At 42.5% G+C, this 15,544-nt stretch overlaps 2 protein-coding genes across 9 annotated transcripts in view; both read left to right on the forward strand.

Moving 5' to 3' along the window:
* The window catches only part of fhod1 (formin homology 2 domain containing 1), a 47,127-nt gene extending 37,326 nt beyond the window's left edge, over positions 1-9,801 (forward strand). For 7 of the 8 annotated variants that reach the window (XM_018692805.2, XM_018692807.2, XM_018692808.2 and 4 more), the window contains 10 exons: positions 103-696; positions 1,931-2,086; positions 2,266-2,448; positions 2,528-2,647; positions 2,993-3,154; positions 3,245-3,435; positions 3,521-3,713; positions 4,835-5,012; positions 5,591-5,767; positions 7,765-9,801. In XM_018692805.2, coding sequence (XP_018548321.1) covers positions 103-696; positions 1,931-2,086; positions 2,266-2,448; positions 2,528-2,647; positions 2,993-3,154; positions 3,245-3,435; positions 3,521-3,713; positions 4,835-5,012; positions 5,591-5,767; positions 7,765-7,847 — 2,037 coding nt within the window. In that variant the 3' untranslated portion in view covers positions 7,848-9,801. The remainder of the gene's footprint in view (positions 1-102; positions 697-1,930; positions 2,087-2,265; positions 2,449-2,527; positions 2,648-2,992; positions 3,155-3,244; positions 3,436-3,520; positions 3,714-4,834; positions 5,013-5,590; positions 5,768-7,764) is intronic. The other variant, XM_018692806.2, reaches the window with a different exon arrangement.
* An 88-nt stretch (positions 9,802-9,889) lies between these two features.
* Positions 9,890-15,544, forward strand: part of slc9a5 (solute carrier family 9 member A5) — a 30,104-nt gene continuing 24,449 nt past the window's right edge. The window contains exon 1 of the mRNA XM_018692812.2: positions 9,890-11,746. Coding sequence (XP_018548328.1) covers positions 11,404-11,746 — 343 coding nt within the window. The 5' untranslated portion in view covers positions 9,890-11,403. The remainder of the gene's footprint in view (positions 11,747-15,544) is intronic.

A 15,544-nucleotide genomic window follows, 5' to 3' on the forward strand; every position in this document is an offset into this window, starting at 1 on the left:
GTTGACTTAGTGACTTTGTGTAAGTCAGTCACTTAGTGTAAGTCATGTGAGGATGAGGCTGATGAGTCATCCATTCATATAAAATGTCTCAACTTGCACCAGCAGAACCGTCACCTCCGGCAGCAGAGCAGCATCGATGTGGAGAGCCACGCCCGCCGCCTGGAGACGACCCAGATGACCCCGCTGGGCCCTGGGGGCCCCACTGACGCCTGGGACCAGCTGCAGCCAAGCGCCGCCGCACTGCGCATCAAAGACCTGGACTTCTCCGACCTGTTGGACGAGGAGGACATCGACGTCTTGGACATGGACACCTTCGACTCCTCTTCCTCCTCCTCCTGCTTCTCTGGCATCCCTCCCCCTCCTCCTCCTCCCCCAGGCCTGGCTGGTGGTCCTCCTCCTCCTCCTCCTCCTCCCCCACCTCCTCCACCCGGCGGTCTGGCTCCTCCACCACCTCCTCCCCCTCCACCAGGCGCTCCTCCTCCTCCCCTCTTCTCGTCCTCAGCAGCGGCGGTGTTCGCTCAGAAGAAGAAGAAGACGGTGAAGCTGTTCTGGAAGGAGCTGAAGCAGGCGGACAGACCTCAGAAGTGTCGCTTCGGTCGGGGGACGGTGTGGGCGTCTCTGGACAAGGTGGCTGTGGACACTGCCCGACTCGAACACCTGTTTGAGTCTAAGGCCAAGGAGCTCCCCGTTGCCAAGGTAACAGGACTGTTTTTCATATGATATATGGAGCTAAACATGTGAGAAAACATGCAGGAAAGATCATACGGTCAATCTGACCAGATATCGACAGACTGACTGACGCTGCAGAGAATCTTCTTTTCTATTGTTTCTGTTTATTTTGTTGAAGTATTTTAACACGACTCAGTGTCAGTGTCAGATGCAGATTAGAGAGAATCAAGGAGCTGATGTTTATTCTGCTTTCTGCAGGAAGAAAAGTCTTAACCACCTGAGACCAGAACGTTGATTTTGTCTGCATTTTTAATTTCTCGTGCTGTTTGCGATCAGTAGGACCTGATAACTGAAAAATTACTGAAAAATCAAATCAGTCTTCACATGAGCAAATCTGGTGATGTCCTGATGTCGTATCAAACCACAAATGTTACTGAGCATAAAAAATCAGTTTGAACTTTGAACTCTGATCAGGTTTTGTTCCTCTGATACTTTTATCTTCATCTCAGCTGTAGAATGTGTTGACAGAGATTGCCGCCATCTTGCTTTTACACTGTTGAGTGCATTGTGATTTTCTTAACACTAGATTGTGCAGAAAAGTGTCAGCTAACAAGGACAACAGGTCTAAGTTTAGCAAAGTGAGGTATAAGGTGCAGCAAACCCAAAATGTAACATCCATGTATGAAGGATGCAGAGTGTCAGGAGGTTAGAATATAGACATATATACATAATATATCATAATAACAAAATAAACAGATGAGTATTCATTGGGTATCCATTTGAAAAGGAAATAATGTAACACACTGCCACCTGCTGTACAAAGTGAAAAAGTGCATTGATATCTCCATCCAAACCACTCAACACAGGTTTTAAGTTTCCACAGAGCACGGACATGATCAACGATGTAAGGGCAGAAAAATATTTGTTGCAATTAGTAAACATGCAAATAAACTTATCAAGGACAAAGCAGGTTTTTGTTTATTCTAATTAAATGCTTTTTTGTGTGATAAACTGTCACATCACTCGCTCAGGACTAAGACAGTAATGTATGTCCATTCAAGTGGACATCCTGCAAAAATTTAAAAAGTACACAAAAATGCCCTCAGATATCCTCACACCTGAGTATGTGATCAAGCTAAAGGGAAACCATCATAATATTAACACTGAGGAACACTTATACAGAGGTTAGACTTGTTTAAAGTTACACTGAGAGCTACAGGAGCCCGATATTAATATGATGTTTCTGTGGCTGAATGTGCAGAAAGGACCTGAGATGAAAAAGTCAGAGATTCTGGTTCTGGATCCAAAGAGGAGCAACGCCATCAACATTGGTATGACTGTGCTGCCAGCCGTCCACGTCATCAAGACTGCCATCCTCAACTTCGACGAGTTTGCCATCAGCAAGGAGGGGATAGAGGTAAAGACCACTTCCTGTTTTATAAAAGAAACATAGCAGCTGTGTATCAGGAAACCTTGTTGTGTTTTTTCTTACTTAAGCTGCATTAATATAAAACCAGCGTGTCTTTTACTAGGACCACATGTAGTCAGACTAAGCTCTGAACCAGACCAGGCTGACCCCCCTTCTGTCCTGAGCAGAAGATCCTGACCATGACCCCCACAGAGGAGGAGAAGCAGAAGATCCAGGAGGCTCAGCTGGCCAATCCTGACGTCCCTCTGGGCACGGCGGAGCAGTTCCTGTTCAGCCTGGCCTCCATCAGCGCCCTGACCCCCCGCCTCCAGCTCTGGGCCTTTAAACTCAACTACGAGGCTCTGGAGAAGGTAAGACTGACTCCGACGGAGCATCTGGTTCTTAGGCACAAACTGAACATTGAGACTGTGACTGTGTCGCCCCCTGCAGGAGATCGCAGAGCCGCTGTTTGACCTGAAGCTGGGCATGGAGCAGCTGGCCTCCAATCAGACCTTCAGGAGAATCCTGGCGACGCTACTCGCCATCGGAAACTTCCTCAACAGCTCCAACGTGAGGACACAAATGCTCACTACATGTCTAATTCACGTCTGATTCATTCAGACCTGTAGTGTCAGAGTAGATGATAACAGATTAAATATTTCATGCTCTTCAGACAACAGGATTTTGTGTTTTTCATGGTGACACAGTGTGAAAGTGGAGCACAGAGTCTGGACCAGCTGAACTGGTTCAGTGGGTGAAGTTCAGATCTCTAATCTGTAATCTGTGTTTGAAAAGACAACAGCAGCTTTAATCAGATACTGTGTGTGTGTGTGTGTGTGTGTGTGTGTGTGTGTGTTGTGTGTGTGTTTGTGTGTGTGTGTGTGTGTGTGTGTGTGTGTGTGTGTGTGCGCGCAGGCTAAAGGCTTTGAGCTGGGTTACCTGGAGAAGGTGGTGGAGGTGAAGGATACAGTTCACCGTCAGTCTCTCCTGCATCACACCTGCAACCTGGTGGTGGAAAATTACCCAGAATCCTCGGACGTCTACTCTGAAATTCCCGCCATCACCCGCTCCGCCAAAGTACAACTCTACTCTTTTCTACTCTGAAGTCGTGTTCAGGTGGCAGAGGCAGGAGGTGACGAGAAGAGTTGTTTTGTTTTTTTTCTCCAGGTGGACTTTGAGCTGCTCTCAGAGAACCTGGTCCAGCTGGAACGACGCTGCAAAGCATCATGGGACAACCTGAAGGTGGTGGCCAAGCATGAAACCAAAGCTGTGCTGAAGAACAAGATGACGGACTTCCTGAAGGACTGCACACAGAGGATCATCATCCTGAAGGTTGTCCACAGGAGGGTCATCAACAGGTCAGACACGCACAGAGAATATGGTTAAAACTGCAGGGTGGAAACTCAGCCCAGTGTTTATTTAGCTCTCCTCCTTCTCCTCCAGGTTCCACTCCTTCCTGCTGTTCCTGGGTCAGCCGTCCTCCTCGGTCAGAGACATCAAAGTCACCAGTTTCTGTCGGATCATCAGTGAGTTCGCGCTCGAGTATCGCACCACCAGAGAGCGAGTCCTCACCCTCAAACGAAAACGAGCCGCTCACCGAGAGAGAACCAAGACCAGGGGCAAGATGATCACCGAGGTAAAACTCCTTGCTGACTCTGACCTCTGACCTCCTACTGCTGCTGCACAGAGGGAGGTCAGAGGACAAACTCTATATATAGCATAGGTTTATCTTATTTTTCTGCCGCGGTATTGACTGAATTCCCATTCATGTTCTTTTTTAAACCCAATCGCAAAAAAATAGCAACACCACTTTATACTGTATTTATTCATAAATACTCCATTAGAAGTTAAAGCATCTGAGGAAATGTTAAAACAAAATGGTGCCATCTTAAACCGAAAAGTAACGTAAAGTAAAGTGAAATACAAGTATTAGGGCTGTCAATCGATTAAAATATTTAATCACATATTTATCTGCTCTAAATGTACCTTAAAGGGATATTTTAAGTTCAAGTTTTTAATTCTCTTATCATCGTGGAAGTGGACAGATATGCTTTCTTTATGCAAATGTGTGTTTCTTATTATTGTAACAAACAAAACTGTCCAGAATATTCTCTAGAATAACCTCAAAAAAATATACATGTTATGGTGAAAGCTTTAACATGGCAAACTGATTCCCTGGATCCTGCACATTTAAAGGAAATATTCTCACACAGTATAACTGTGACTAATCTCACATGGGGGACAATAAAGGCTCCCAAAAACCATCCTTCAAAACAGGTGATAGAAAAAAGAAAACATAAATAAACAATAAATAAAGTGGGGAGTGTAAAAAAAAAAAACATCTGACAGGGCTCTGAAGCCTTTTCTTTATTTCTGCTCAAGGAGGTTTGTTTCTTACCATCCACAATATTACAACTGCAAAACGAAGTGTTGATAAGGACCTGTTGTGTCAGCAGCAACACCCATAGAAAAGCTTCATATTACATCAATACATCCTGACAGTTGCCTGAAACCTGCTGAATCCTACACTTCACTGTCACGTCACTTGTTGATGATGCTGTGGAAAGCTTTTTGACCAGAAGCAAATAAATAACGGAACTGGATGTGTATATATATATATATACATATATATATATATATATATATATATATATATATATATATGTATATATATATATAATATTTAGATGATAGTCCTCTAAGGATTTGTTTGACTGACCGCTGTAAGTTAACTTTTCTTTCTCCTCTTCCTCTCAGACGGAGAAGTTTTCGGGAGCGGTGCCTCGTCCAGACAGTCCCTCCCCAGTCTCCCAGGCGGCGGAGGCAGATGCGGGTCAGGAGGAGGAACACGAGAACATGAAGAACCTGCTGATCAGCAACAACAACAGTCTCAGTGCTGACCATAGAGGCCTGAGACGCTCCAGAGCCGTCCGCAGTAAGACTCCAAACCTGTTTTATGTCTTTACCAGACTCCATTGACAAAAACAGGAATTTTATTGAGCAGAACACAGGAGCTGCTGGAATACCACTGCCTCCATCTGTTTGTTTGTTTGTTTGTGTTATCGTGTGACTTTCAGTGGTGGAAGAAGTATTCAGATACTTTACATGAGTAAAAGTACTCACAATAACACAAACACACTAACAGATGGAGGCAGTGGTATTCCAGCAGCTCCTGTGTTCTGCTCGGTAAAATTCTCTTTTTTGTCAATGGAGTCTGGTAGTGATGTTTCTGGTTAAATTAAGAGGATCTTAGTCTTTAATAATAGGCTTTATGCTGGTGCTGATGGGGATCCTAATAAAGAAAGAAAGAAAGAAAGAAAGAAAGAGGTCTCTGTAGGAATCCTATCCAATCACTTACATCCATCGTGTCTCCTGTTGAGTTTCAGGCTCACATCACTCACTCGTGGTGACTTAAAATAAAGAAAACAGAGGTTTTCCTCTGACTTTATTAAGTCTGGATCTGATTGATCTTCTAGTTCTGGTTCTGGTTAATGTTCTGGTTTTGGTCTCCAGGTATGGGCAGGGTGAGTCCGTCTCAGATGACTATAGCCAAAGAGGACGGGACCAGCTCCCAGGATGACGCCACAGATGAGATCATGGACCGACTGGTTAAATCCGTTACCCAGAATCCGTCAGACAGAGCATCCAGTCCCAAGACCCGAAAGCGGTCCAGACTCAACAGGAAGTCATGTGAGTACATGGCCTGACTCCTGCTGCTGATTAATAACAGGTCAGATCTGACCGGACCAGGTCCTCCTGAACTTTTGAAAGTTTCTGGTTTTGTTCATCACAAGGTCGAGACCTCGCAGTCTCAGTCAGTTCAGTCCAGTTCAGACTGTGAGTGTGTTGAAACACAACAGCAGTTCTGTGTCCAAAACAGGCCGTTATCTCTGCAGCTTCATATCACTGTTTTCACTTCCTCAGTAAATCTGTACAGAGCAGATAATCCTCACCTCCGACCACAAAGTCCTGCTGCTGTTTGGAGGACACTCTGATCCACAGGACACAGAATCAGACCCAAAACACAGAGGCTACAACTCTTTAATATACAAGGACACGTGACAGTGTTTATAGTACCTGTGCAGAAAAGAGGGGTTTCAGTGGGAATCAAACAGTTCAGACTGATGTTTTATCTCCAGTCTCTTTCTGTTTTTCTCTGTATGTTAACAAAGCAGAAAACACAAGTATATTGTTAAAGGTCAAACAACCTCAGCGGATGTGTCTTTACCTTTATATGCTCCTCTCAGAGCAGTGACTGCCACACTGATGACATGCTACTTATTTATTAGCACACAAGTGATAAACAAAGAGTATAAAAATAAACAAGCATAACAAACAGGTTGTGTAGGAGATGTAAGAAACCCAAAACCTCTATGGCACAGGTGTTTCTTTATATAAGGCTTAAATAGTGGTAATGATGGATAGATTTTGTTGAAGTAAGGACTGGTATTCCAAAGTGAGGGACCTCTGTAAACCTCAATCAGTAAAAAAATCATCAAATCAAATCAATTCAAATAATCTGTGGATGACAGGGAGCGGGTGGTCATCCTGCAACACCAACAGCACACCTACACCTGCACATGAGGTGTCAGATTTCAGTCACTCATTGGTGAAGGGAGCTGATCGGGACCAGGTCCAGTCATTAAAATATTATTATTATGATAAAATGTTATTAATGTAAGTGTCTCTGCATCAGCGACAGGCGAGGCCACGTTATGTTTTCTTGTTGTCCGTCCATCTCATTCTCATCAAGGCAAGTCAAGTCAGTTTTTATTTAGTGCGAAATCACAACAGAAGTTATCTCAGGACACTTTGCATATAAAGCAGGTCTAGTCCGTACTCTTTAGAATATTATATTTACAGAGAGAGACCCAACAGTTCCCTACCATGAGCAACACTAGGTGACAGTGGCAAGAAAAAACCACCTTTAAAAGGCAGAAACCTGGAACAGAACCAGACTCAGGCTGGGCAGCCATCTGCCTCGACCGGTTGGGTTGAGAAATAGAGAGAGGGAAATAGGGGAAGGAGAACATAACATAACATAACATAATACAGATTCCATATAGATGTAAGTAATATTAATAATAGTAATTATAGCTATAAAAATAATAACAATTATAACAGTAACAACAGGATGAAGTGATTAAAGGTCAAAGGTCACAGTGACTGCATAAAACACGTTTGTGGCCATACCTTGAATTCACACACTAATTAAACTAGAGCTGGACTGGTAGGTGGGGCATACGACCGTAATTCAGTTTATTTATTTGATTGATTGATTACGTCACAGGATGGTTGATGCTTTGTTATTGAGTTTATCTTCAACCATCTAACGTGTTAAAGGATAGAGGTGTAGCTGTGAAAATACGCTCCTGTATTTGTGAAATTTTGGACTATGAACACGTGAGGTGTCATGGTGTGTTCAGGGAGGGTGGGTGAGGGGAGTCTTGTTTTTGATTTTAAATTGGAGGCTAATGTTTTGCATTTCATAATTTGTATTGTACCGATTCTTCAATTTTAAAAAAGACCTGTTTACCTGTTTGTTTGTTGCTCACCTTGTTAAACAGGTGAACATTCTCCTTCACTGCACAGATGACATATTATTGTTGATTTTATTCAGCCTTTATTTTGAGTGAAGAACAACTTCCTGTCCTGTCTGCTAACAGGTGTGTTTCTGTGTGTTTCAGTGAGGAGGACTCTGAAGAGCGGTCTCAGTCTGGACGTGGTTCAGGCTCTGGGACTCAATAACAAGACCGGAGACAAAGTCTGAGCAGAGACTCAAACGGATCGATTGATTGATCAATCAGCGAACACTACGTATCAGTTAGAAGAGACTGAGCTCAGACCAGCTGAGAGATTCTCTGAATCTTCCTGTGTTTGGTTTCCTGTGGGAGGAGGGTTGTCGACCTGCTCTCTGATTCAAACTGAACAAACTTTATTCTCTGAACTATTTGGACAGAAATGTTTGACAGTTTCCTCACAACTGTGTCTGAATGTGACACAAAGGAAAACAAATTGAGCTGAGCGATAAAAAGGAAAATCAGGACAGTTAAAAACTTTTCTCCTCTTAAAACAAAGACTCCCTGCTTGCCTGAAAGCGTATTTATTAATATTAACATGTAGAAACATCAGGAGTTTCAGTCTGTATTTACTGCAGCTTCAGAGAACACAAGAAAATAAAGAAAAAATCTTCACTACTGGGACGCGCACATGTACTATGCACTTATAACTACAGAAAACACACTCACAGAGATGCAGGAGTTTCCAGGAGACAGAGAAAACTGACAAATATGTCAACAACTTGTCATTGATTTTGAAAAATCAGGTAATAATGTTCACTTTAGTTTTAATTCTAATATTATTGGAGATATTTCTCTAATTACAAGTTAAAAGTCCAGCTCATCTGTTATCAATTTATCTGCTGGTGTTTTTTCTAAATGTGACAAACTGAAGATATTTTCTCCATGTTTGTCTTTTTACTTGTGTTTTCTGAAGTTGCAGAGACGTTTTCCACACATTCACAACATGCAACAAGATCAGTAAAGTTAAATTAATATTTGAAATATTTGAAACACAAACCTCACTTTGAGCCTCAAAAGTTCTCGTCCTGGACAATAAAATCCTTATAGTTTTTGAAAACGCTTGATATTTAAACCAAATACAGATCCTCTAGACTGAAAAACCAAAATCTGGAGGCTGCACATTTTCTGAATGAAAACTCATTTTATGTGTTAAATCACTTCCAGGCTGTTATTTAAAAAAAAAAATGTGTGTGTAAATAATTTAAGTGATGCAATAAGAACTGTGGGTAAAATTGTTAAATGTCTCAAAGAGAATTTCTAGGAGATTTAACTGATGGATAAAAACCAAAGATCTTTACATTTTGTTCATTAAGAGTTACATTTTAAAATTAAAGCAGGAGACTTTTGAAGAATCTTTACCAAAAAATTTCTAAGAAAAATTATATTTATCCTTTTAAAAACATTTTGTTAAAAAAAAATGTAAATTGAGATTGAAATCTCATTTTTGGCAAATCAGTTTCTCCACAAGGTCCTTTTTGATTGTCTCACACAGTTTTCCTCAGTAGAAGGAATTTTCCCAGGTCTCATGGAAAATTTCCAAGGTCAAGTCTAAAGTTTAAGTTTCAGTTTTCAGGCCTTAAATCTGATCATAGAAATGGATGTTTGGTTTTTGTCAACTTTTGAAAAGTGTTGTGTGTGTTTGTGATGAACCAGTGTCAAACCTGCTCTGTTCCCTGCACAGAAAAGTCCTTGAAAGTAATTGAAGAGTTTGAGAAGTAAGTGTGAGTGTTTCATGTCACAGTGTCACACAGTTCAACTACACAACACGATCACACGTAAATCACTAATGTGGTACAAAACTGTCAGACACAATGTCACCTGCCACTGCTTCACGTGTGTGTGTGTGTGTGTGTGTGTGTGTGTGTGCGTGTGCGTGTGTATGTGAGTATGTGTGTGTGTGATAGATTATAGGAGTTTGTTAGTTTCTGTACAGTGGTGATATATTTTGCACTTTGAGGTGTTTGTGGTTTCAGTCCAGGTGCTGACCTCAGGTCAGGTAGAAAAAAAAAAAAGCTGTTTGACGAGGACTCTGTTTTAACTTAAAGAGAGAGATGAACATTTTACAGAAATATTAAATAGAAGATTGAATGTGTTCCAGGTATAATTAATAAAGGTTTTTAATAAAGAACAAGAGTATTTTAATTGATTTATGAAGTTGTTTTCTTCAGAGCAGCAGCAGGCGAGAATCAGATCTGGAGTGTGGAGCAGTGGAAGAGGGAATCCGGTTTTCTTTTACATCACGTGGATGGCTATGTGTGTGTGTCGTTTACCTGGAGAAGAGACGGCAGCAGGATGCATTATGGGAAGAGGGTGAGCCGGTGGAGGCAAAGTGATGCTCTGGGCAAAGATCTGCTGGGAAACTCTGGGTCCATTCATGAGGATGTTTGTAAACCCTGACACAGACCACGTACACCTCCTCATGGCAGCAGTGTTCCCTGATGGCTGCAGCCTCCCTCTGCAGGAACTGTTCAGGAACCGTTTGAGTTGAAGGTGTTGCCTCCAGATCTCAGTCTGTTGGAGCATTTCTGTGATGTGTATGGAGGCTCCACCTCACAACATACAGGACTTAAAGGATCTGATGCTGATGTCTGACACCATAGGTCATCTTCAGAGGTCTGTGGAGTCCAGGTCTCAACCAGTCAGAGCTGTTTTGGCAGCACAAGAGGGACATATGCAATATATAGAGCTGCAGGAATGAGCCTAAAACCAGGACGTAAGTTGCCATGTCAGCACTTCCTGTTCCCTTGTTCCAAAGTCAATGGGTTTTTGGTTAAATGTCTGAAATAAGGTCTGTGGTTTTAACACAAGCTCAAGACATTTTCATGTTTGATTCTACAACATAAAATCAGTCAGTAAATCACCCAGTATCCCACAAACCTCTGGGCAACAGGTGTTATACAGAGCAATCAGATTCTCCTGACTTTGTTAGAGAAAGAAAAGAAAAAGACAAAATCTCAGTAATCTGTTTAAATGTGTTTGACAGCTCAGATTGCTTAGTGACCCTCTGGAGGGCCCTGACCCCCAGGTTAGGAACCACTGGAATAAACTATCTGGATTAAACTAAACTATCTACCTGTAGTTAAAACTGGCTCTAACAGTAAAATGCTGCATTCAGCTTTTTATTCAGGTGAGGAATCAAAATGTACTTTAAGTACAGAAACTAAAAGTATTCATGCAGAATGGCCCTTTTCAGAATAATGTATATGATATTACTGGATTAGAATTATTGATGCATTCATGTGTTCGTCACTTGTTTGGTGGAGGTGACTTTAATGACTATTCAGGCTACAGGCGGAGAGATGTGAATCTCCCCCACTACTTTACTGTTCTCAATTCAGGAGACACTGAGTCATATTTTAGAAACTGTAAAATCGTGATTTGCTACAGAGTCACAGATGGATTGTGAAATGATTGAGAGGAGTCAGCTGACCACACTGAGCTGCAGCGTCAGTGTTAGTGATCAGATCAGATCTCAGTCTCAGTCTGAAGAGGTTTTATGTCTCTGAGTTTCACCTGCAGTGTCTCCGTCTCTTTAAAGCGGGACTGGGCGGGTCACATGTCCAGCTCCGGTGTCCCCTCCTCCGTGTCTTACCGGAGCCTGTGAGTGTGTGTGAGTGTGTGTGTGTGTGTGTTGATGTTGTAAACCGGCCGCCGGCCTCCCTCCGCTGCTCCGTGTCCTCTCCGTGTCTCGGTGTATATAAAGGCCAGAGGAGGATGTCAGCCCGCTGAGCTCCGGAGGAGAAGATGCTGCCGCTCGGTCTGATGCTGCTGCTGCTGACGGCCGCCGCCGCCGCCGCTGACCCGCCCGGGACGGGCGCTCCGCCGCTCCGGGGACCGGAGCTCGGCTTCTCTCCACCGGTCTCTGCCCCCCTCCTCCCCTCGCAGCCCGGAGCGGAGTACGGGGCGCCTGGTGTAGCCTTGGCCCGGTCCGCGGCGGAGGAGCCGGCCGGCCCCGGCGAGGAGGAAGAGGCTGGGGAGCATCATCATCACGGCGGCGGGTACCGGGTGGTCCAGTGGGAGTGGAGCTACGTCCAGACTCCGTACATCATCGCCATCTGGCTACTGGTGGCCAGCGTGGCCAAGATCTGTAAGTCTGTCCCTGGGTGTGTGTGTGTGTGTGTGTATGTGTGTGTGTGTGTTGGTACTGGACCAGGACTCACACTAGAACTTTAATGGTCTGATCATGAACCAGACTGGAAGTTTGATCTGATTTCACTGTGACTGTATCTGAGTTATCAGTTAGTTTAGTCTTTAAAAACTCTAATGAGCAGAAGCCAAGGGAAAGAGAGGGAAAGGGGAGTGAACAGAGATAAACTGGGTCCTGGTGTCTGATACTGGTCAGACTAGAAACAGAACCAGAGCTCCATAGCTACAGCTGCAATTCATTTAATCCCTAATTAATAATGTTGATAACATTAATAGATGGTCAGATGGTCAGTGTTTCAGATGTGAAACCAGGAGAAGCTTTATTTCCATCAGCAGGACTCTCAGACATCAGCCGTGCAGGAGAGGGTGAGAGTTTTCCAGCACAGATAAAAATACTGTGGCAGGCAGCGAGATAAAAATATAATCTAAGCAAGTTTTGAAGGAAAAATGGATGAAGCTGCTGGGAGCTGGAATAAAAATAAGAGGTGAAACAGCAGAATAAGCATTTAGAAAAAACTTTTACTTAGGAGAATGTGAAGTTTATTTTGCAATAGTTTGAAATGGTTTGATTTAAGTCTTATGAAACAAATGTTACATCATTTCCTGTCATGGCATCAAATTGTGAATGAAACTTACAATATGGTCAGAGATACGATCGTCTCTGCGGGAGGTTTCAGGTTAGATTTTCACAGAGGAGTGACAAGAACAGGAAATCATCTGAACATTAACGAAGGATTTGGAAAATGATCAGCGCTGATGGAAAGTTTACAGGATGCTTAAATTAAATGTAACACATAAAAATTGCAGACTGGTCCTTTAAAGCTTCAGGATGTTTCAGAGCAGAACCAAGACCAGCAGGACTCCATCTCTCTGTCTCTGTCCCTCACCCTCCCCACCTCACCCTACCTCTCTCTCTTTAAACATTTTGTTTCTCTGTCATGGCTCTGTGGAGACACACACACACACACACACACACACACACACACAGCGACACAGAGTCAGTAATGTTTCCTGAGCTGCTGGTGACTCACTGCTGCAGGACAATAACCTGCTATACATGCTGCTTATTAATGTGGTAATGTTATTGACACACACACTCACACACACACTGAGGCTCTGTTCATTCAGCTGAATCCAGTTCTCTATCATTACAACAACCTAACCTGCCATCGTGCAACAATCTGGATCAACACTGATGCTCACAGACAAACTTTAATTTTATTTTCTTCTTAAAACGATAAAAAACACATCAGTGATCTTGTAGCAAATATTCACTACAGCACCAAACATGGATTAATCTGCCACTGAATATGGTCTCCAACACGTGAACTATTTCCTCTACAATGAGCAGTTGTTTTAGGAAATTACTGAGCCCTTTTTTAAAATGATACTGTATATAGAGCTGCAGGAATGATTCCTAAAACCAGGAAGTAAGTTAGTGTGTTAGCACTTCCTGTTCCCTCATTCCAAAGTCAATGGGTTTTTGGGGTCAGAGATAAATTAAATGACAAGTTGGAAGCTCAGTGGTGGAGACGTTGACGTCATGTGACCGCGGTGTAGCTGGTTTATAGCCTAACATTTGCTTTTTACTTCTGGAGATTGTATTTAGGCTTCAAACATCAGAACAGTGGTCTGTAATAATTTTCCCTCAGGAGAAGGTGGAGACCAAAAACAGAGCTAAAATAGAGGGAATACTGGACTTAGATTCATCAGGTGGACACAAACACCACTCGTAATGAATCATCATGTTGCTCTATAACTGCTGGACGTGGAAATGATGATAAAAAATGGTTTTGTTTAGTCTTGAGACTCACTCTGGAACATTTCTGCTTGATCATAAATCTAAATCCTCCACAGCCTTAATTAGAAACTAAACAGACCTGTGTTCAGCTCAGCTCCCTCTGCAGAGGATAATGTTTATATTCAATGACTCTGCGGAGCTGATTTATGTTCAGCATTCAGAGCCAATAAAGTGTGATAGTTAAAGTGCAGAGAACATTGAGGATGTGCAGCACGTTTGTCTTTCACACTGGAGGAAAGTGACTCTGTCTCATAGAAGTGGATTAGTTTAGTAAACCGAGCCACACCTGTTTCTTATCCCTCTTATTCTACGTGTATATGTACTGAATATTAATATCTACTTTGATTGTATTATTGTAAACATTTCTTTCTGTATGATGAAAGTCTGTCTTATTTATTAGTAATTGAAGCCATGTGCAAAAATAATTATGAAAAAACAATTTAAAGGGTTTGTCTGGTGTATATTTTCCCTCATATCAACCATGGATGTATTATTATGATTGAATCAGGATGAATCGGATGATCATGGATGTATTCTCATAATACATCCAAGATGTCAACAGTGTGTTCGTCTGTCTCTCAACACCTTCCCTCCTCAGTCTATAGCTCTCAGCTCTGAGCCCATTAGTTTCTACAGAATACTTAAAAACACAAATATATAGTTTCAGTAATTTTCTAAAACAGATGCTCACTGTAGTTTTTGTCTGTGACTGACTGAGTGACAGAGTTACACCATTGGTTGGTCAGCTATCTGCTTGTTAAGTCATGACGTCACGGCTGATGAAAATACTGTTTCCAGGTCCAACTTTTTCTGAGTCTCTCCTGTTTTCAAGATGCTGCAGTGCTGTGTCCTGTCCTGTTTGAACATACCTGAGTCCAAAAAACTATTCACTGTCATTTTACTGCTTTCACTGTGACGAAAGGAAGAGAGGAAACAGCTACAGTTGATAAGTTAGCCAGCTAACTCAGATCTCTTAAATCAATACGGGACACAGCACTGCAGCATCTCGAAAACAGGAGGAACAGTATTTTCATCAGCTGTGACATCAGACTTAACAAGTGGACTGGACATTTCCCATTGGCTGTTGCTCTGTTAAAAATGATTTTGCACAAACTGTTTCAATTACGTCCAGTGCTGGGGGTCTGCAGGAACATGCACAGCTCAAGAGGAAATTACAGGTGTTATGATGAGTTAAGGCAGGAGAGGCACTCTGCACGCCCATACACAGCCCAGGCATATACTAGGTTTTTACCTGGTCAAATAGGAGGAAATATATAAAGTATTTGTGGGGGACTATTTTCAATGACAGATTAATACACATTTGGAGCTGTACTGAGTATTTGATGTGATGTGTCTTTATAGTTTCTGGTGGTTTAAGTCCAAACATGAGGTTTAATGACAAGAGTAAAAATATTGAGTATCACCCCATTTACAGTTTAACTCTCAACACATTTGTCCTTCAGTCTCTGGTGTAAATGTTCATATTTAAGCTTCATGTTGAGCTGCTGAATGTTCTCTGCGTTTTTGTCTTTGCTGTCCGTCTGGTGTGTGGGAGGTTCAGCTGTGTGTCTGTGTGTGTGCTTATATTTACTCCAACCTGTGTGTGTGTTCATTGTACAAAAAGAATTGAAATTTCTCTGGCAAATAACAGATGAAACTTTAATGTAAAGACCTCAGTTTAACCCATTTCCTGTGTGTGTGTGTGTGTGTGTGTGTGTGTCTGGCTTTATCAGTAGAAGCAGGAAGTCATCACCAGGGTTCACATCGAGGTCAAACAGACGTTCTAATGCTGCGTTCTAGTCTGAGTCAGAAAACAGGAATTCCCGGCTCGTAGGGTCGTAGTGAAAGAGTCAGACAGCAAACACAGGAGCTTCAGGCTGACAGAGGGTTCACGATCACAGCTTCACACAGCGTCTTTACATTTCAGATCCAGATGTT

The sequence above is a fragment of the Lates calcarifer genome, linkage group LG2 (assembly GCF_001640805.2).
Source record: "Lates calcarifer isolate ASB-BC8 linkage group LG2, TLL_Latcal_v3, whole genome shotgun sequence".
In the NCBI taxonomy this organism is placed as follows: Eukaryota; Metazoa; Chordata; class Actinopteri; family Centropomidae; genus Lates; species Lates calcarifer.